A 22665-nucleotide genomic window follows, 5' to 3' on the forward strand; every position below is an offset into this window, starting at 1 on the left:
CAGCCCCTGTTGGCAGCCAAGATACATCCCATCCCTCCAAGGCCGTCCTCTCCTCCACACCCAGATCCTCTGCGTTTTAACATATTTCAGGCTGGTTTGAGGTTCACTTCTCCCATGAAGCCTTCCCTCATCTGCCCAATGGATTCTATGTTTTCCCGCCATTCTGCTCATAGTGATACTTATTATTATGCTGTTTCCCGATGACCTAGAAGATTCAGGAGAGTGGGTTGCTTGTCTCACTATTTCCCCTGCGGCGTCTAGGCACAGACGACACACACAGCGGTCCGTAACACTTCGCTGAAAGCACAGTGCCTCTCATACGGTGTGAAGCCGGCATTCTCTCCCCCCCCCCACCATCAGAAGTGCATCATTAAAGATGTGGGGGTGTAGCTAAGCAGAATGCTTGCCCATCATGCAGGACGCCCCGGGCTTGATCCCCAGCACCTCATGTAACCAGGCAGGGTGACACACACCTATGACCCCAGCACTTGGGAGCGAGAGGCAAGAGGATCAGGAATTCAGCGTCATCCTTGACTATATACTTAGTTTGAAGCCAGTTTGGGCTACATGAGACCTTTTTTAGAAGGGGATGGGGTCTGGGGAGGGGAGAATGGAGGGAAAGGGGGAAGAGGAAGAGTAGGAGGAGGAGAGGGGAAGGGAGGGAGGAAGGAAGGAAGATGCATGCATGGATGGATGGAGGAATGGCAGACCGTAGCAGTGTAGTCTCTCTTTGGCTGGACACTGTGCGCAGTTGTGAATTGCATTGTGCATTGGACAGCAGCTCTCTCCAGACTTGCATGGCAAGCTCTTGGGCCTGCTTCCATCTGTTGGGTAACTGGGCTGCTAGGTTTAGAGGTTTAGGTGACTGGGGAGCTGGAGGGGATGAGGAGCCTGGGTATTTCTCCAGAATCCTCTGTGGGTCTAGTCTCCCCGGGGACAGGAAGCTTGAGATTCAAGGCGTTTGTTGTTTGTTTTATGTGTAAAAACATCAACGGTCTTCAGATCCAGCCAGTAAGCATTTCCCGGGACAGCTTCTGGGTTTACCTGTTTGCATATCTGTTAACCTAGGAACTCAGTCCAGAACAGGTTAAATTCACACTAATGTCTGACCCTTCTGCCCTGTGGTTCTAGTTTTGAGTCTGAACAGAGAGATGGGGCATTTTCCCAGTTATGCCCTGGCCTCCAGAGAATGTCCTAGTAGGAGTGACCGTCCACTTAGGCCCCAGAGCCTTGGCTCAATGTCCATGCTTCAGGCTAGCCTCTCTTCATCCTGATCTAGGCCGGTCTCAACAGTCAGGACCTGCTGGCGTGCTGGCCTCCTGGTGTTGTCTAGACTTCGTGAAGAGAGCACTTCTGTCTTCTCCTCCACTCTGTGTGCACAACTCACGTTCCTCCAGTCTCACATCAGCCACAGCCAGGCTGTGTCGCCAGAGTCATGCCAGCCTCGGCCCATCCTTGTCTTGGACTGTGGGCTCCGAGGGCGGGGCCTGGCTGTCTAGCTAAGTCCCCCAGTCTAAGCTGGTTCCCGTCAGGAGACGCCCCAGCCCTAAGCACTAGTGTCCACAATGCATTTGAGGAACATCGTGTCATCTTTTACATAGGCGTGCTTGGGCGACTGCAGCTTGCTGAGGGGGAAGAAGAGTGGGCAGCCGCTGGCCACGTTGGTCTCACTCTGCGGCCTCTGGAAGGAAGCCGAGCTCAGGTCAGGCCGGAAGGCATCAATGGCGTGCTCACGGTTGTTCTGGTCAAGTAGCATAAAGGTGACCTGTAGGGTAGGGGCAGGCGGAGGGTCAGAGGATGGCGCCCTTCCTCATGGAAGCCCAGTGTTTGGGGTCGAAGGGGCTGCATGCTCACTGCGTGGGCTGTGCCTCTGACCCTTAGTTCACACCAAGGTGGCAGTGGCAGGACTTCAGATCTGTGCTAGGGACTGGAAGGGACATGTGGCAGCTTCAGGCTTTGTCCTACACTGGCCCACACAGCAGGAAGGCAGTGGAAATTCTCTGTGTGTGTGTGCATGTGTATATGTATGTGTGTGTGCATGTGTATATGTATGTGTGTGTGTATGTATGTATGTATATATGTATGTATGTATGTAAATCAGAGGTCATCATCAGGTGCCTTCCTCAATTGCTTTCCGTATGTATGTATGTATGTATGTATGTATGTATGTATGTATGTATGTGTGTGTGTATTTTTCAGACTTGGAGATAACTGGTTAAGGTATGCTGGCTGCCTAGCAAGTCCCAAGGGTCCTCATGTCCCCTCCTTCTCTTTTCTGGGCTGACAAGTGCCTGTACCTGGCTTTTGATGTGGGTTCTAAGGAACTGGATTCACCATTTGAGCCTTATCCTTAGGCCAACAGCAGTGGGGATTTTGATGTCATGGTTACACTGGCAGCTGAGACTAAGATGTATTGACAAGGAGGCTGGACACAGGACCCAGCCTTGGCTCCTGACTCAGAAGCTGAGAGCTGGGACCTCCCTTCACCCCCGCTGAGAAGCAGAAGCAAACTTCCGCTGGGGGCAGGGCTTCTGTCAAGTCTTGGGACTTCCATGGAGAATCTGCAGACCCCGAGCAGACCATGTAACCTCCCTGAGAAGTGGCTCACCTAAGCCTGATGCAAACTCTGCCCTGGCATAAGCCCTTGAATGTACCCAGGAAACACTGCTTCTCATCACCCACTGAAGCTGATCTTAAACTTGCTGGCACCGGAATTCCTGGGGAGGGCCGTTGACAGCCTAGTGCTTGGGTCTGCACCCTCCTCGGGGTGCTCTGTTCCAGACACTGCAGCTCCTGCTCAGAGGGGGTCTTGGCTACAGGATTTGCATTTGGCTTCATTTTATAAAATGAAATTAATTACAGTAGCCCTGGTCTCAAGTCCATGGCTAAAGTCAGCAGGACCCAGGTTACCATGCCCTTCCCCAAACCATGTTCTCTGGGGCCCATACCTTGTTCCGGAAAGGCCAGGGCAGGAGAGCGTCATATTCTCCTCTCATGATCACGATGAACAGGGACAGGTGGGTCTTCTTGCCTGAGCCATCCCCGTTCAGGTACAAGCGCAGGCACAGCTTGTAACCGTACTTGGCAGTGTAGAAAGCTGCAAGGGCAAGCCAGTGTCGGTCGGGGGCGCCTGGGCGGCACTGGGCAGTGTGGATCGGGGGTGAGGGGGATGGGGTGGGGTGGGGGCTGGGGGTTGGGGCTCAGCAGGCAGGGACCTGAGGATATCGGGGTTTGGGGTCCAGCTCTCTTCTCTAGGAGAGTGTTGAGGAAGGCCATCCTCTTATTGCCTGGCCCTGGGGCTGGCACCTGGCCTTCTGACCACAGGGAAGGTCCCATACTTGACGGTGCTGATTTAGCAGCGGGGTTGAGCTGGCATTTGTGGTTTTGATACTTCCCTGGGTGTCTTGATGCTTATCTCCCAGTTACACATGGGAGCTGCCATTTTAACCAACCACCAAGTAACCAGAGACTGAGCCCAGGAAGAGGAAGTGGCTGGTTATTGTTTTACATCCTGGAACAGAATTAGGGTTAAGGCCCAGGCCTACCAAATCTTGGCATTAAATTTTCTCTATTGCCCAAAGGTTGGGCCCTCCTCGGAGGCTGGTATGAGAAGGGTACTTCTTGGTTTTGCTAAAAATCCTTGGGAATGGCCCCAAGAAGCAAGACATGGCCTGGGACCAAGCCTGGGGTCCTATGGGGGTTCTATCCCTGGAGGCACATTCTTGGGCAGAGCTCTAAGCAGCTCCTGCTGGGGACCCCACCCCCTTGGGTTCAGTTTATTTCTCTGTAAAATGAGGCTGTGAGGACAAAAACTTGGCAAGGCTCTCAAATGTCACATCCAGGAATGGCCTGGTTCTGGCAGATGGTGTAGCTTAAACAGACCCAGAGCTGTGTATAAATATTATATGTATGCCATCTATATGTATACACACAGACCCTTCACTTACACACACATACACACACATACTTCACACATGCACACACACAAGAACATTTTGTTATTAGTGAATAGCAATGGCTATCTGTTAAATCATTGCTCTGAGCAAGGGACCCAGAAACAAAGAGCCACCCATGTCCTATTGCCGTGGTCTTCCCATCGTGCACACAGCGCCCCAGGGCCCGACTCTGCAGATGGCCGCCTGGAGAGCCTGGAGAGCCTGGAGAGCCGCTCGTCTGCTCCACTCTCACCACTGAGCTGAGGCTCCCAGATCCCTTCTCATCCCACAACCTCGAGAAGAGCCTGACTTCTGTTCCTCTTTACGGAGTGCAGGTGACATTCAGGAGGGGAGAGGACTGCTGCCGTGCTCCTAAGAGCCATGGGCCAGAGCACGGTGTCTGTCTCCCTCAGATCACTGCCCGGGATCCCAGCCTGACCTAGCATGTCTGTTCCCACTCCATGTCTCCCGGGCCCCCTAGGGCCTGTCTCTCCTACCAGACTCTGTGGCCGCGAGGAGGAGTCACCTGGAGAGAAGAGGCTGACAGTCCGGCCACACACTGACTCGTGGCACCGCTTGGTGACATTCGTGATCTTCCACAGGAACGTGCCGTCAAAGGACGCCTCCTCCATGAGCCGCAGACTGTGCTCAAGCTTGCCCAGGGCTTGGTCTTTTTGAGCCAGGGTCTGTTGTAACTCCACCACCTGCAGGAAGGCTGGTCAGCCAGAGAGCCCAGCACCCAACTGGGAGGGACTCTTGAGGATAGTGGGGCATTGGAATACACTCACCCCAAAGAGGTTCTCCTGACCAAACATCATCCAGAGCCTGAGCCTGCATTTGTATTGCATGCTGCCCCATGCTTGGAGTCCCTTTCTCTTCCTGCTCCCCTGGCCACTAACTCCTAGTCATCCAGCAAGAGCCCAGCCCAAATATCCCTTCTGGTAAAGCCTCCAGCCATTGCCCTAGCTGGCTGGTCTCCCTCACTGTGTTTCACAGTTCTGATGATTTCCACCCTGTCCACGCTGCTGTCCCCCCTCACCCCCTGGTGGGCTGCTTTCCTCTCTGTCCACACGTTGCATAGTGCCCAGCTGCTAGAGTGGAGCCAGAAGTCTGATGAGATGGAAACACTCTTTGCCCCAGGGAATGTGCTCTTCAACTGGGGTGAGGGTGTAAATAGTATAGGTTTGCCTGCCTGGACCTTGTGTAGGTTTCCCCAAAGAAATTTGAAAGAACAAACTTCAGTCATGAGAGAGAAGGTGAATGGATCACTTTTCAGCCACTTATGTAGGGGTGGAACTAAAGTCAGGTGCAGTTAAATGGGAGACAATGAGACAATGTTGCTGTTTTTGTAAAGTAACAGGGTGACTGGCTACATTGTGGAAAGTGTAGTCTCTGGAGTAAAGGAGAGGGATTGAGAACTACAGGCTCAAGTAAGTCTGGGACTACAGTCTGGGACTACAGTCTGCATGTGGAATATTGTAGAGACTGAAGCAGAGAGTAAGAGAACATCACAGCCCACCGTGCTCTGAGGAGCAGGTGAAGGCACGGAAGGAGACTTCTGCTAGGATGTGAACACTGACTCTCCGTCCTGAGTGGCTGTGGGGAAGAGGATGCAGGTTGTTCCACAGGCCTGGAAGGGCACACTCACAGCCAGGAACAAATACAGGGAAGACCCGGTTTTGTGGCAAGAATTCTATAGCAATGGCCTCTAGTCAACAATGGAATGAGCGTTCGAAGCAGAAGGCCTGATTTGCATTGCATAGTGGGGCTTTGGTTTTTAACTCAAGCTCCTGATTCAGGGTGTTGATAGTAGGTCCTGGTACACAGGGGAGTTGGTCTTGGATGGAGGCAACTGCACTGAGAGGGATGAATGGCAAGAAGGCTGGATAGGCACAGGGGCTCCCTGAGCTGACTCTGAAGACATGCCCGTCTCACTCACCCTCTGCTCCAAGCTCAGGATGTGCTCTCGGTCCAACTGGCTCTGGTGGATGGAGGCAGCCAGTGCCAGGTGGGAAGCCTCCACTTCCTTGTTGAGGACAGCAACGATGTTTGCGAACACACGCAGCTTCTCCTCTAGCTGAGCCAGCAGCTTCTCCTTCACGAGGTGCTGCAGGGCCAGTTCTTCCTGGTTCTCACAGCAAGGTGCCCGGTAGCAGTCTACCTCCAGGTCCCCCGTCGCCTCCACTGCTGCCTGAAGCTGCAGCTCTGACAGGTTTCTCTCCAGTGCCATGGGTGCAGAGCCTGGATTGGAGCCTGGTGAGGACTTCCACTCCTTTAAGACCCCCAGCAGCAGGTACAGGTGGGAGGACTGGGAGGTGGCCTCGTGCTCCTGCATGGATTGTGGGCTCCCCTGATGACAGAGTGAGTGAGGGTCTTTAGTAAACAGTGAAATAGAAGGAGACCCTGGGGACCAGCAAGGAAACATGGAACAAAATCCACCAAGCAAAGACAGACCCACTATCCAAGCAAAGTGGAAGTAGCTGTCTGTATATGGTAGAGATGGAGTGGAGCTATATGCAGGAATATGGTCCTTAGATATGGCCACAACGGAGCATTATGTATCTTAGTCTCTAGTGTAACCATCCTGCCCTGCCCTTCAGCATCATAACAATTCAGGACCATGGAGAGGGGTGTGGTGGTTGGGGGGACACTTGAGTGATGCTTCAACAAGAGCTTAGGTAAGACATTAAGAACCACTTCCCATAATGCAATAATGATGTAATAGATTTGTTGCCTGGTAGGTCGTTAGCATAGGAGTCATGCAGAAGGGAAGGTTTGGAGAGTGAGAGACACAGGGTCTGGGACCATGGAGATTTGACACTGTCATTTACCTTGAAGGGACAGCCAACACCTGCAAAGGGACACATGATTCCAGCCTCAGCTACATCAGGGTGAACCTGGAAATGAAAACCGTGTCACTGGAGGCTGAGAGGCGTCCCCAAGGATCACTCATAGCAACAAGAACCGATAAGGCCAGAACTGGCCAGGCACATGACTTGACCCACTCTGTTCCTTCTGCCTGGCCTACTGTGTTCCACTTTAGGAGTCTCAGCCCTTCTATAATTGTCCTACAGAAAGAGGACCAGAGCCCTACTGTGCACAGACACACAGCAAAATGGAGCTAGCCCTCAATCTCCGGTTTCAGAATGCTGAGCAGATACATCACAAAAAAAAGGTAGCTGCAAGTGGACTGTGCTGCAGGTGACCTTTGGCCCTTCTGTGGGTCCTTCTTTCTTTCACACTTTCAACCCCCTAACACTAGATAGGAGAGAAAAAAGAATAAAGAGAAAAGGACAGAGATTCCTGAATAAAGTCGGGGTCAGAGGGGGCGGTGCTATCATTAGACTACTTCCCGCTGATTAGGGAGGGCTGAGTTCCTTGAGGCAAGTTGTATCTTACTCATACTCAGCCAGCTTTGAACTTCTGATTCTCCTGCCTCCATTTCCTGCATGCCGAGTGTAAGCATATGTCACAGTCCTGGTGTATGAGACCAGGGGACTGAACCCAGGGCCTTGTGTGCCACATTCTACTAACTTGTGTACAGCATTCTACTAACTGGGCTATGTTCCCAGCCCTATGGAAGTATTTTATAAAAAGCCAAGCCTTACTTACTTGTCGTAATCAACCATACTCCACTCCCAGGAATTTATTCAGGGAAACAGGAACTCATGTCTGCACAGAGACGTTGTGAATGCACAATAGCGACTTAATTCACAACAATCCCAAAGTACTGACAACCCTGGCATTTTGATTTCTTTAAAAATCAAAGGAATATTATAAGATTCTGTTTTCATTTTAATCCCAGGGGTGGGGATACGGGACTGCTTCAGATTGTCCACAGCAGCTGACTATGATTTGCCTGGTGCTCTAGCAGAGGTGGGATTTTGACAGCTGTAGACAGTTTCTGATTTTGTGTGACATTTGGGATTCTGGGGACTTTTTAGAGAGTATATAAATGCTAGGGCCCGAGAGGTGGGGGCGGGTTGTTGATTGGTCTCTGTTGGTTGTGGTTTGTTAAGTAGTCATGCGCAAAGAAGATGAAAGAAGAAAAAGAAATGAGATAACCTGCTGGGAAGATCAAACCTGTTGCAAAGAACCCAACACCCCTAATCAGCAGGAAGCAGTCTAACAATAGTGTCTCCCCCTTTCTAGCCCCTGACTTTATTCAGGGATGGCTTTGCCTTTCTCTCTATCCTTTTTCTCTCTCCTATCTAGTCTTAGGGGCTGAAAGGGTGGAAGGAAGAGGGTGGAGAAGGGTGAGAGAAAGTAGTAAGAGACAGGTGTACCCCAACCTGGAAACCAGCTGGGAACAGCCAGCGGGATCACAGAATGGATCACAAACGGATCACAAAAAGTATCTTCTCCCTACAGAACTCTATTCAGACATCAAATGGAATCAATACTAACATCAGCTATAACATGGAAGAACTTTCAAGCTATTATTAAAGGAAAGAAGTCAAGTGTTAAAAAACCTCCTACTCCAGGATATCCTTCTTAAGAGGTCCAGAAGAAGCATGGTGGCCATGACTGACAGCAGACATGCTGCCTAATGCTAGTCTGGAGGGGCTGTGTGTGCTGTGAATGACCAGCTCTTTGTAGGACAGAGACATTTGTCATCTTGGCAGTGGGGACTTGTTTGATTTTGTACATTAACCAGGACTTCATCAAAATGTACACTTAAAATGAGCACTTTTTTCCACATGTAAATAATAGCTCAATTCTATGAGAACTTGTTTTGACAGAATAATCAAAGGGGATTAGGATGGAAGGAGGGGAGCCAGCGGGCTTCAGACAGAGCAGACACAAGGCCACAGGACTTGCTTTTCTCACAGTTGGTTTGTGCGGTTGGTTTGGGATGCAGAGTCCAGCCTAGCAAAGTCCCACCCACCTGCCCCACTGCCCTCTGTTTGCAGGGACAAGCTGTTCCCAACCAAGAATAGGAAACAGATGTCCAGTGGGAGCAAGCAGAGGGTGGCCACATCAGGGAGACACAGTGGCTCTGGGAATCCATCTCAGTGAAGCCTCTCCCACAGGTCACTGCCGTTGCCATGTGGTCCAGGGACACCAGATGCAGGTATTTCTGACCTGGGACCCTCTACGGTTCGATGACTCCTTCATGTCCACAGTTCCCCCCCCCCCCCTTTGTGGCTTGAAGTTGACAGTGCTCAGAAGGATAAGGAGAAGAAAGTGGTAGAGCTAACACTGGAATTTGGACATTGCCTGCACAGTGGGATGTACCCACAGGTAAGCAGGCTTGGGGGTAGGACAGCCTGCTGTGGGCCTCGTAGATGTCTGGCTCACCCTAATGAGGAGGCATGCACAGGACCTTACTGTGACTAGCCTCGGATCCTGAAAGATGGGCAGATCAAGAGATCAAGAGATCTTCTGAGGCCCTAGGGTCAGTCAGGCTGCCAGCTTTGGACACCAATCACCCATTCCTTACGGTGTACTCAGGGTATGAGCTCCAGAGGCATCCTGTATGTGTGTGTGTGTGTGTGTATTACTGTTGCTGTCATATTACTTCTTAGTGTCATGGCATTGGGAGAGTTATTAAGTTGCCATGTCTTAGTTTCCCCATCTGCAAAATGAGACAGCCCTAACACATCTTACAGTTATCATAAGGCTGTGAGGCTATATACATAACTGCTCACAGTGGTTGCCTCTTGGTGTGAAAACACACCTCACATGTTTAACACAATGCACACTTACAATCTCGTGGTTTTGAAGGCTACAAGTCTACCAGGACACACTGGCAGTGGCATGTTCCTCTGGAGGCTGCCTGCAGCCCTGGCCTGCGGACCCTCTCTCCAACTTTAAAGTCTGCATCGCCCTCCGATCTCCCCAGATGCTTCTCTCCTTCTCACGAGGCCCCTGTGGTTATTCTGTGTGCACTAGGGCACTCTCCCCACCTCAGGAGCCTGCGTGTCTACAATCTTTGTCTCCCATGATTGTTCCTGCCAGGTTCATATGTCGCGTATAAAGCAGTTGGGTCTGATTTTCCATTTGAGGTTGAAATGAAGAAAATACCACCAGTCTGTGAAGCAGGGCATTGGGGAGCAGCTTTGCCGTATGACTTAGCTTCAGGTACCAGAAGCTTCTTTGCCTAGGGCCTTGATATAATGCCTATCAATGGGACCCCCAGGATTCCACTGGCGTGCCAAGATTAAAGATGCAAACTGTCCACTTTAGGAGTGTAAGGATGGGGAGTTCACACTGGTTGTCACACTTTAGAGAACACAGACACAGAGACAGGGAAGAAATGCAGGTGAGAAATGATTAGTGTCTACTCATACACACAGGGACCCTGGGACCAGAAGACTGAATGGCCTTCCTTAAATGAAACCTGCTTCAGCTCAGTATAAAAAAAAAGATGTCAGTGCTGTGGCCAGAACGCAATATATGAGTGTATGTGTGGGTCACTTGATAGTGCCATACATTTCCTAGACATAATCCCATGTGGCAGAAGTCCACTGTATATACACACTGGAAGTTCCACTTGACTGCTTAAACTCCTGTCATTTGGGGCTCAAGAAAAAGCCATGGCATTATTATGAGCCACAAATCAATCTTCTGATTGACTGAACCTCAGAGGGAAGAAAGTGAGAAAAACAGTTTTCTGTTTGGGAGTGGGGGGTAGTGGTCTCAGCAAATAGAATCAAATGTTATTTTCTAGCTCCTGATTTGTGTGTGTACCCGCACTATCACTCTCCACCGTGAGACTCAGTCTCTCACTGAACCTAGAGCTAGGCTGGTAGACAAACCCCAGTGATCCTCCTGTCTCCACCCTTTACAGTGCTGGTGTTATAGGTATCCATGGCTACGCCCAGCTCTTTTCTTTCTTTTTTTTTTTTTTTGAACATGGGTGCTAGGGATTTGGGTCTCCATACTCACACACCAGGCAGGTACCCTTATCTGCCCAGCTCTTCCTCAGCCCCTGGTTTGTCTCCTACTCCACTGTCATTGTTCAGGAAGCTCATTCCAGGCAAAAATGGCTCCTCTGAACTCGGTTTTCATTGACCTTCTAATATTTGCTTGCTCTGTTGGTAACTGGGCCCTTAGTAAGGAGATACTGATCTATCATGGACTAGGGATGACAACGGGCTGATCCGCAGATGGTGTGGGGAGGGTGTGCGAGATGGGTACCTCGGACTGAACTCATCTACTCTCTAGCCTGGCCTCTCTGCCCAGTTCTGTCTCCTAAGTACTCAGACACACAGGCAATCATGGGAGTGACCACATGCAAAGGGCTGGCTTAGTATTAGTCACTCTCCTTAGGTCGAAAGTCCCCCAAAGTTCCCATCAGGGCAGGAGCAGAGTCATCCCTACTGTAACTACCCTGTGGCTTAACCACTGAGCCATCTCTTCAGACTTTTACTTTATCCGTCCCAAGGCCGAACGTTTCAGCCTGTGCCCTTGCAGAGCCCTGGACATCCTTCAAGTCTCTTAGATGCTGGGGCAGGAGAAAGAAATGGGTTAAGTAAGAGACCTGGCTCCAGGCGCTTCTTCCATCCAAACCCTCTGCTTGTATTGGGTTTTATCTTGATAAAGATGAAAATAATTAAAGCTGCCAGATTAAGTGGCATTAAAGTGTATCTGGGCAGTGTTACCTAACATTTATATAAGTGGTGTGTTTTAATTTTCCTGAGAGGAAAGGACAAACAAACCTCGAAAAGTATCCTGTTTCCTGTGCTGTACACACGGGTTGCAGAGGCCCACGGTAAGGCGTCTGTGTCTGTTCTCAAGTGGTAGCTGGTATCCAAAGACAACCAAACAGGGAGGCTCAGAAGTTCTTCTGTGGAAATGAACTTGATCCTTATTATTGTCTGAGAGTCCACCAGAGGTTGGGTGTTGGGGGGGAGGGGAGGGAGAGGGCTTCCGAGAAATAGAAGGGAAAGCCTTTCAGTCAGCTCTGGGCAGGGCAGGAAGTCCCTGCACTCTCTGAATGACAGGGACTGGTGCAAAGGAAGGGATAGGTGTGGAGTCCCCACTACATCTGGACCAATGGGTTGGAGGAAAGGGAGCCCTGGCAGCTGTTCATCTATGACTCAGATGTAACAGATCCTGGGATGAACCTTCTAGAACCAACTTAGCATCTCTAAGCATTTTACCAAGAAAAAGATAGGGTCTAGACTTTGTCTCTAGTCACACACTGAGGGACATAAACCCAGCCCTGCACACCTATAGTGGATCTATAGGCCACTGTGAACTGCTAGAGGGAGCTCTGGCTGAAAGCAGCCTGTATTGATCTCACTGTGGGCACAGAGAGGATGACCAAATTAGACTGGCCACTGAGGAGCTCTTGCATTGAAAGTCCCAGGTGTCCTCCTCACGTGTAAACCAGGAAGCTGGGTTTTCTGCAGTGGCTTCTACATGGTTGGACTTTCGGACACACACAAGTTTTGTTTGGGATTTGAATTGTGAACATAGAGACTGCCATCTTTTTTGTGTATCTAGTAAAAGACTGACTGCAAACTCCCAGCCACCTTCATGTCACTCCCACAAAGAAATATAAAGGAAGGAAACATTCAGAGTGAAGACTGACTCTCTAAGCGGAGATAATTGAACTTATCAAACTGAATATTTTTCTACACTTTTGTCATGTCGTCATGAGCTGGTGGGATCTGAAGACCTCTGTGCTCCACAGGTACCCCACATAGGTCCTTTCAGCTTTGGGGGCAGATTTCAAGGCTGTGCTGAATACGTATGCCTCTCTGGCCCCTTCCAAAGGTCCTTTTACTACTGGACTCACAGCTTGCCCACACAAGAGGTGATCTGAGAATGGCTTCTCTCTGTATCAGGAACTGGCTGACTTTCTCAAGTCAAGGGCCCAAGATATTTTGGGGGTTTGAAGTTTCTATTGTAAGTACTCACTTCTGCTGCTGTAGGGAGAAAGCGGCCACAGATAGCAGGTGAGAGTGGAGCTGGCTAGATGCAAATAAAACTTTATTTGTGGACATAGACTGCATTTTATAGAGGCTTCTCGAGTTCCTAAATGTGACTTCTTCCATCAATTAGAAGCATCTAAACCATTCTTATCCCGTGGGCTGCAGACAAAAGCAGGAGGTGGGCTGGATCCGGCTCAGGAGCCGGTTTATAGACCTCTGCTCTAGTCTAGTCTACAGTTGGTGGTTCCAGTTGTAAACGGATCAAAGCCCGACAGGTGACTTAGGGTGATGTGCTGCCATCACTGTGAACACCCTGCCTTGCACCAGCAGGGCCCCACGGGTAACTACCTGCTTTGCATCCATCTATCTGGCTGAGTCCCACCCCCTCTCCTCCCTCCTCTTTCTCAGGAGTTGGTCCTCAGGAGCTTGCCACCCTGCCTTTTTTTTTTTTTTTTTTTCATTTTCTTTTGAGACAAGGTTCTGGTTAGCCTGGAACTCACTCTGTAGGGTAGGCCAGTGAGCCCCAGGGATCCATGCGTCTCCTCACACACACAGCTTTTATTACATGGGTTCTAGTGACCAAACTCAGGCCGGCACAGACAGAGACATTTCATCAGTCTCCAAAAGATGGACAGACCTTCTTCCTTGTCTATGCTAACGTACCTTCTCCTGAGTCAGAGGGCTTCCTGGGCTCACAGGTTGGAGGCTGTCTGCTCTGCATTTAGGACAGATCCGATCCTCATCATCTCTGGGGAAACACGAACAAGTCTTTCAAATAAGGTTCCACACCTTGCTGCCACCTGCCACGGGTCACTCGGACCTTCCTGACAGACTCCAAAGCCCAGACCTTGCCTCTTGCAGTAACTCTACAATCCTAGAACCCTGTTGCTAAGGTCTTCAAAACCATGGGCAGGTACTATTTCCTGAAGCTTGCTGTTACCTGTGTTTGCAGCTCTGCTTGCCTTCACCTGAGAGTCCCCTCCTTACCTATGTGATGTGGTTATGGTGGTCCCACTGGAGAAATACCCATGCACACGCCAGCAAGTGCCAGGTTACAGGGTCTCTTCTGGAAGAATTATCTCATGCACTGACGTGCTTTTTCCAAACTTTGGATCCCCTACAATATGTCCTGGGCCCCTGCCTGCACGCTCCAGTCAGCATCTGTTCACTCTTCTGCCTCAGCGGGTGGGGGTTGGAGGACCCCATATAAGCTCAGAGGATCAGATGGCCAGGAAGCCCCTCAGCCTCTACCCCTGCCTGGCCTTTCCACAGCCACAACCTCTGGCCCTGCTCCTGCAGCCTCCTCCCCTTAGTCACCCAACGAGGACTTCTCACTTGTCTGGTTTAGTTTCCCCATATTCTTACGCTGAAGGTCCCAAAGAAAAGATCGTGCTCGTGGCCCATGGCCATTTAGGAGTCTCCTTTACAGGAAACTCACAGGAGGCAAGGAGACTTGATCTCTTGGGAGACTTTGCAGTTCTCATCTATGCAATAGGGCAGTGATTGTACTACCTTCTGCAAGTTGGTCTGCAGGCACAGGGCCTGGGTACTTGGCACACAGCAAGTGTATAGCAATTGCTCAAGGCAGGGTGTTAGTGCTGCTACTGATGCAATTATTCACTCTTTAAGCATAAATGTATACCCTACTTCATCTTTGCCCCCTGTAACTGGGTCTAATAACATAAAATTGTGTTTTTTTTTAAATCACAATTTGATATTTGCCAAGGGGGGGGTGCACATTCATTACTGTAAGAAGTTCTGGGAATGTTACTGATGGAGTCTTGGAACAATTCTGTGAGGCAGAAGACAGCTCCAAAGATAAGAGATCAGGGCTTGGAGACATCCAAGGTCCACATCAGGCCACACAGGAAGTGGTTGAGTGATGCTTAAAGTTCTACCTTAATAGTAGTTGGACTGACTGACAGCATTCTGGGGCCACTGATCCATCCACTCACAGCCCAGAGTGTGGGCAGTATTCAGAAGAAAAGAGTGTAGAAATTTAGGCCCAGAGAGGTAAAGTTATCTGCTCATAGTCACAGTTCCCTTCAGCCCTGCGTCCTGTCAGTCTTTCCCTTCCTCCCTGGCAGTCTTTCCCACCGACCCTTGGCTCTTTGTCCCCTCACCTCAGGTTCTCAGAGAGACAGGCTGTGCAGCAGAGAGCTCTGGGCTCTGATGGGTCCTGGCAGGGAGCAGGGGGGCAACCAAATTGAAACTCGTTTTCATCAGGGGCTGAGCTGGAGGCCATCTTGAGGTTTCAGGTGGCCAGAAGGTCTGTTAAGTAGAATAGAGGACCAGGCTTGTGGAGTCTGTAGAGAGAGGTGGGTTCTGGCCCCGGGCCACCCTTTCTGGGGACTTTATCTTCTCTTCTCTGGCTTGTGTGGTACGACGTCATAGCTGAGTCACAGCAAGGGTGGAGTAGGAATTACCCTTTGTGGTTAAAAAGAAATCCCCTGGACAGAGGCTGAAAACTTTACGGAGTGCCCCAGCATTTTTCAGAGTGAGAAAGAGCAAGAGACAGATTCAGAAGAAGAGAGTAGTGCCTGGGCTCTCGGAGTGACAGTTCCTCTGCCTGAGAACCACAGGCTGCCGCTGGCTGGTTTCCTCGTCCCCTCCCAGGCCCTGGGTGGAGAGGCCAGGGTTGGCCACTTCTCTTGCGCCCTCCCACCCGCAGTACCTCTAGGTACCTCTAGGACAGTGCGGCTCACCTTTCTGATGGGAATCCGCAGGGTCCAAAATTCAAGTTCTGGGTCCTTCAGGGTATCTGGGTGGCCTCAGGTAAATGTCACTTTCTCATAGTGTCACTCAGCTACCCTATGTCTGAAATAAAATTGATTGCAACAAGTGGTCTCTAGGCTTTATGACTGAGGCAACCAGAGGCAGCAGAAAGGCCTCGGGTAACCCCACCCTGCCGGTGGCATTGTGCATGAGTCATGATGGTGACAAAAGATCAGGGCCCTCCCTCGCTTAGCGCAAGACCTCCTCACCTCAGACTCAGCAGCGCCTTCCTCCCAAGCCCCACTCAGGAAGTCATAGGCGGCTGTGTATCTCTGGTCAGGAGCTGCCACTTCCCCGTTGAGAACTAACACCAGAGGAGACCACGTGCATGGGATCTGCTCTCAGCAGCCGACTGGAGATCCACGCGTGCGTGAAACGAGAACACGGGGGGGGGGGGGGCGGGGGGGGAGGGGGAAATACAGCCGACTGTGCGCTGGTCAGACTTTCTCCTGTCGTCTTTACAATCCTTCTGTAGCTACATACAGCTCAATAGAGGGAGGTGTGAGGCTCAAGGAGGCACAGCCTGTGGTGGAGCTGTGGGAGCCGAGCCAGGGCTGCGCTGTTCCAACGTGGAAGAGGTGAGAATGGGAAAGCTTGGTGACGACTCAGAGCCCGTGCTGTGTGTCCGAGCCTCAGCCTCTCCCAGGCTTGGGAGTACCTTTCCATCCCACAGACTGCCATAGGACTTGGAGATAAACATACATGCTGCTCTGAGCCCAGACAGCTCTGGGATCCATCACATGGTCTTTCATATTTATTTATTTATTTATTTCGAGATACGGTCTCACTCTGCAGCCCCGGCTGGCTTAGAACTTGCCAGGTAGACCAGGTCGGCCTTAAACTCACAGAGTTCTACCTGCTTCTTCTCCCAAGTGCTGGGAATGAGGTTGAGCACCACCATGAGTCACTGGGCCAGACTCTCCACACCCCACTCACCAACACGCTCTTCAATGCGTCTGAGCCTCACTTTCTGTATCTGTAAAATGGGGGATGAAAACGTCCATTTTACCCAGTCGCTGAGGCGATCAAATGAGATGGTGTTCCAGTTTCATTTCTTTTGCTGCGATAAAACACCCTGGCCAAAAAACAAAACAGAAAAAGCAACATGAGAGGAAATTTATTTGGCTTACAATTCCAGGTTAAAGTCCATGACTGATGGGGTGGGTCGGGGAGTCAAGGTCAGACTCTAAACAGCGAGTCAAATCACATACATGGCGAGGGACAGAGGGAAGAAAAAGCATGGATGCTACTCCTTTGCACTCAGCTTAGTTACAATCCCCTGCCTAGGGAATGGTGCCACCCACAGTGGGCCAGATGTTCCCACATCAATGAACTCAATTATGCCAGTCTCCTCCTTTGTGCCCACAGGCCAACCCAATGTAGACAACCTCTCCTTGAGACTCTCTTTGCAGATCATGTGTCAAGTTGACAGTTACACAGTTACAGCCAGCTGGCACTGTAGGCAAAGGTGTGGCAGGGGCCTTGTCTGAAGTGACATGCTCCAAAAATTTGATAATTTATTCAGGTGGTGGCCACACCCTTCTTGTTCCTCACAGTGAAAGAGGTTTCAAATGGCAAATTACATTTAGATAGTGTTTTGTTTTGTTTTCTTTGTTGTTGTTATTGTTGCTTCTATCAGCTTCTCCCTGGCAGTCAGGTCAAGTTAGACTCTGATATGACTCTAGATAAAGCCAATCCTCTACCATCCTGGGATGACTCCAGAACATCTAGTGACTGTTGGCAAAGAGGTTACTCCATCCTATGGACTTCCATTCTCAACTGAACCTGCCCAGCCTGCTCAGCTTTCTCCCCTACACTCAGAAAGGCATTCCCTTAACTCGGTCCTCAGCCTGTGCAAGAACCCTCTGTACCCATATGACCTTCTCTGGTTGGGACCCAAGGGAGTGTCACCCAGCCTTCTGCTCCACCCATGTTCTGGGTCCTTTTCTCCTCTCCTCTCCTACCCGCCTGTCTCCACATCTCCCAGCTCCTGGGATCAGCATTAGAATATTCCCACAGGACTGTGGGGTAAGACATAGGCGCTGCTGTTAAAACAACCGGGGCTGCTGTTTGGTGCTGCCAGTTAAGTGGTTTGTTTTCCTCAGTACTGGGATCAAACCCAAGGCTGCGTACAAGTGCTTGCTTACTGAGCCACAGTTTCAGCCTCGTTTTAAGTACTTTTACAAACATTTTGTCAGTATTTCCCTCTAGTCTTTGGAGAGCCCCTACTCGATAGCCCAGGGGTCCAAGGCATAGATAAATCGAGTGACTTGCTCAAGACCTTAAAGATAGTGAGGCAGGAAACACGGAGCCCAGACCTGCGCTTTAAAATGAACTTGGCTATTATCCCAAATTCCTCTCTCATATCTACTCTCTCTTCTCACGCTGCAGTACAAGTTTGAAGAAGATTGTCCGCACAGCTGCTGAAACTCCAGGGAGTCTACTCAACCCTGTTCTAGGCCCATACGCTGTCAAATGCTCCAGCCCTGCCTAGTTTCAGCCCTATCAGAAGTGGGACAATGGGCTTCTAGCCTTCCCTTCTATGACAGCACTTTCCCTCCCACCTTAGAGTTAATTTTTATACTGCTGTGACTCTTTCAGGGCCTCTTTCACCGTCCCACTCTCTCTTAGTCCCATCCCCAAGGCTCCCAGAATGGGGAGCAGAGGCGTCCCAGCGTCCTTGTAGTCTTTGGGGACCCACCTGGGCCACAGCCCTCATGTTGGAAGGTCTGGGTGACAGTGCCCAGATTGGGATCCCATGGTGCACATGCTGCCCATAGCCTGGGCATGCTGTCCAGTTGTCTACCTATGACCCCTTGCCTGTCCACCCCCTTTCCTTCATCACTTGATGTGCCCCTGCCACATCAGGACGAGCTCAGAGCTGAGGGCAGAACAGAAGTGACAGCTTCAGGACCAGGACCCCGCTTGCTTGGAAGGGAGAGGGGTTGGGTTTGCTTGCACTTGTGGACTGGGTGGGGGATGGGGGGGGTGGGGTGGGGGTAGGGGTGGGGGTGGGTGGGTGAGTGGTGGTGGTGAGGGGCAACCAACCTGTGCACCGCCTCCTGCTTGCACCGGGCGGGAGCGTCCTTGGGGCAGAGAACCGGGCTGGCTGGCGGAAGCCAAGGGAAGCAGGGCCTGCGCAGGCCGGTGGAACTGGGTTGGGCTGGCTTCCGAGGCCGGACGGGGCGGGCCCGAGCGCTTCTCCTCAAGGAAACAGAGCTGGATTGCATCTGCTGGGGTCCCGACAGGAGCTGATTCCTAGCACTCCTTCAGTGGCTGCACACAGGAGATACTCAGCACACACACATAAACAACACTGAGCTCCAGCCTGAAATCCCGCCGGGCATGAGTGGAAAAGCCGCAAGCCTTACTGCAGTGGATTCTTGTTAAGAGCCCAGTGCCCTGCAAGCTCTGCCAGTCTCTGTGAATGGTGCAGATGGCAGTGAGATAGTGCAGTTCTCTTGGCACTGGGCACTAAAAAAAATTGGGTGAAGCAGGGTGAAGTAGTGTTTTTAAGCTAAACACACACAGCATTTCATAAACACACACACACACACACACAATCTGAAGAGTTGGTGTCAGGATATAAGTTTAGTTTAAAAGATAAAAACAAACAAGCCGTGTGATTTTTTGCAAACCAGCAATCTCACAAGGGCTGCCCTCAGACGTCTACTGCCTCCTGGTCTGATGGTCAGTGATTCTTTACCTGGTTAATTTGGCTTGGGCTCCTCACTTGATTTCTAACTGGATTGGTTTGTTTGTTTGTTTGTTTGTTTGTTTGAGACAAGGTCTTCCCGTGTAGCCCTGCGACTCCAAACTTCCCAAAGCACTGATATGACGGGCAGGACGGGCAGGACACTTACTTTTGTTTGGAAATGAGAAGTGTGTATATCTCCTGCATGGCAGGCCTGCTGCTGACTTCAGGTTTCTAGCAGGCAGGTGATACTGCATCGGGCTGCACCTGGTGGAATAAAGACTTTTGGGGCTTGACTTGGAAAGGGGATGTCTGCCTAAAGACAAGCATTGTGTCTCAGGAACCCCCAAAACACAACCTCTGTGATCTGTGCACGCATGCTCAGAGGTGACTTCTAAGGGTCTTCCATTTGTCTGCTTTTAATTTTTTAATTTTTTTTGAGACAGTGTCTTGCTATGTAGTCTAGGCAGGCTTAGAATTGGTAATCCTCCTGCCTCAGTTTCTCAAGTGCTAGGATCACAGGAATACACTGCTCAGCCGCCTGTGGGCCTTTGAATTCTAACAGTAAAGGATTCTACGAGCTCCCTGTGTCCTGGCTATTAAAAGTCACTGGTTCTCTCTTAGTTTTGGTTGTGACCTGAGCTTTAATGGCTGATCTACCTCTTGCACACAAAAGTCACTGATTCTCAAGTGCAGTTGGCGAAGTGACATTTCGGGTGTTGTAAGATCTCTCTGGTCCCACCTTTCTCCCACCCCTCTTTACTCTCTGCCCTAGGGTAAAGAAAAAAGAGCAGGCATCTGACTTCACACCTCGGATGCCACATCCTGTTTGCAGATGAGTGAGCTCATATGCTGGAAATTTACCAAGGGAAATAGTCTAATTTCGGAAAGTACCAAAAACTCATCTGTAGTCACCCGGCTTAAATTCGGGGGCTCTTGAAACAGCGGGGGCTTCACCGGAGGACCCCTAAGTGCCCAGGGATCAGTCAGGCAGTGGAAATCGAAAGCCGAGCATGAATGAAGCTTTCGATTCAGAAAAGAAAATAAACCTTTTGGAGACCATTCGCCTCTACCCAGGCCACTTGCTTTACTTTTCTAAAGAGAAGTTTCAAAAGAGGAATCGGCTCCCTGGCGAAGGCCTCATGTCTGGTAGTCGGTGACTGGGGCTGTGTGGGAGGATCAGGAAAGCAGACAAGGGCTGCGAGGCCATAGCTTGGCTGATGGAGTGTTTGCTTGGTACTTTTGAGGACATGGCTTTGCTCCCCAGCACCACATGAAACCGAGCATGGAGTCAAACACCTGTAATTCTAGCACCCCGAAGATGGGTGAAGGGGATCAGAAGCTCATGGTTATCCTTAATTATGCAGAGAAGCACGTGATCATGTGAACACGTGATCACGTACGTCTCCGCCCATTTCCTTCTCACTCACACCTGCTCCTTTGGATCTCAGAGGCACTGAACCACAAAGGTTTCAGTCCCAAGCTCTGTCTCAGTTCCGCAGCAGTCAGACCTTTGACATTGAAGGGGACTGCCTGGCTTTCTACAGTTTATGTAGAGTTTGTGGCAGCTACCATGCAGCTGTGGGCTAAACAACAGGGGGATGCTGGCTAATTAATAGGTTGTGAGTCACTGTGCACTGAAGAGGAGCATAAGACACAGGGGAAGGCCCTAGAACTGCTTCTAAGTGTCTGGCCCTGTTTCCTAGAGGAAGACTTATGGTCCAATTCTAGGACGCAGAGCAGAAAGCTGGCGAAAATTGAGATGGTCTTGATGGCTTAGGGCTGGGCTGAAAGGCTTTGTGCCCAGCCCCTACCCCCAGATATAGCATTGATACTCAGATACCCAGATATAGCCCCAGGCACTCCAGAATGAGCATCGAGCTGGGAGCTAATCTCAGTCTCTCAAATAGTTGTTTTCTAGGAAGGGAGATGTAAGTGAACGCTTAAGCAGAAAATGTAAGACATAATAGTTTATAGATACTTTTGACCCCTCCCTCTGCATTTGTGTATGCAGTGCATGTGTGGCTGGGGGTCAGAGGTCAGCCTTGGGTTTCCCACCTCCCCCAACCCCCACCCCAGAGCTGTCCATCTTGTTTTAGAGAGACAGGATTTCTTACTGAGACCTGGGGCTTGAAGATTGACCCAGGCTGGCTGTGGAGCAAGCACCAGAGGTCAGCAGATCTCTGTCTCCAGCATTACAAGTGCCCAGGGCAATGCTGAATCTTGTTTTTGTGTGGCTCCAGGGTGTGGCCTTAGGTACGTACTCAAGTCTGTGTAGGAAGAGCTTTATTGAACGAACTGTCTTCCCCAATCCAGTTTAGAGAATTTTGTTTTATTTTGGTTTTTGTTTGTTTTTTTGAGACAGCGTTTCTCTATGAAGTCCTGGCTGTCCTGGAACTCACTCTGTAGACCAGGCTGGCCTTGAACTCAGAGATCCACCTGCCTCTGCTTTCTGAGGGCTGGGATGGCAGACATGTGCCGCTACTGCCCGGCCAGATTTTGTTTTAAGGCAGAAAATGACCTTAATGATCATAAAACACACTGGATTTTTCAAACTTAGTCTGTCTATAAGATCTTATCTTCATATACTTTCAACATAAAGAGCCCAAATACACAAGCAGGTGGGCAGAGAGGAGAGAGAATGAAAGCAGGGCAGGAAGCCAGAAGCCTTGCGCGGGTTGCCCACTGCCGCCACGGCACCTGGATCACTGGATCATGGGCTCTACCCCCCACCCCCATTGAAACACAATCTACAAATAATGCATGGAATTAGATGTTCTCAGGTCCCATATACTGGAAGGGGATTCTCTCTGTGGCTAGCCGGCCTCTGCAGTCCCCGCCCATTCGCCCCTCCCCTCCCCGACACGCCCACTTTCACTTCCTGGGCTTTAGGATTGAGTTGCTACAGAAGAAAGGCTTTATTTATCCTGGCCTGGGTCACCAGCCTCCCGCTCCATTCTGGAACGTTGGGGTCTGTGGTCGTGGTAAAAGTGTAGGACCGAGAATAAGTGGCTCCCTTTAAGTTAATGTCAGTCATGGCTCTGAACGCATCTCGTTCACGTCTTTAGAAAACTGAGGTCTTGAAATACATAACTAGGCTCAGGTCAAACAGCCTTGGGAAGGGCTCTAGATACAAGTACTTTTCTACCGTGACACCAGACAAAGCCAAACTCAAACCTGACATAGTTCTCCCGCTTTGGGCTTCAGTTTCCTCAGTTGTGGAGTGGCAAAGTTACAGGATGGAAATTATGTTTCCTCTGACACTTTGCGTGACGACATCATTAGGGTGATGGTTGGGAACTCTGGGGCCACCTGACTCCGTATCCCTTCTTAACTCTTGACATTTCCTTCTCAGACTGCTGACCTTGAATCACTG

At 50.4% G+C, this 22665-nt stretch overlaps 1 protein-coding gene across 5 annotated transcripts; it reads right to left on the reverse strand.

The window, feature by feature from the left end:
• Window positions 1-955: 955 nt before the first annotated feature.
• Window positions 956-15993, reverse strand: Traf1 (TNF receptor associated factor 1). 5 transcript variants are annotated; one of them, XM_052182284.1, is made up of 9 exons: window positions 15805-15993; window positions 15526-15637; window positions 14944-15091; window positions 13484-13568; window positions 6767-6832; window positions 5875-6285; window positions 4462-4639; window positions 2949-3097; window positions 956-1765 (listed from the first exon to the last, which is right to left on the reverse strand). In XM_052182284.1, the coding sequence occupies exons 3-9, from the start codon at window positions 15063-15065 to the stop codon at window positions 1547-1549; spliced, it is 1230 nt and encodes a 409-aa protein (XP_052038244.1). In that variant the 5' UTR covers window positions 15066-15091; window positions 15526-15637; window positions 15805-15993; the 3' UTR covers window positions 956-1546. The 5 variants fall into 5 exon arrangements, with proteins under 5 accessions (XP_052038244.1, XP_052038243.1, XP_052038245.1 ...); XM_052182283.1 differs by having other exon boundaries at window positions 14944-15214; XM_052182285.1 differs by lacking the exon at window positions 15805-15993 and having other exon boundaries at window positions 14944-15214; window positions 15526-15754.
• Window positions 15994-22665: the final 6672 nt, after the last annotated feature.

The sequence above is a fragment of the Apodemus sylvaticus genome, chromosome 5 (assembly GCF_947179515.1).
Source record: "Apodemus sylvaticus chromosome 5, mApoSyl1.1, whole genome shotgun sequence".
Classification (NCBI taxonomy): domain Eukaryota; kingdom Metazoa; phylum Chordata; class Mammalia; order Rodentia; family Muridae; genus Apodemus; species Apodemus sylvaticus.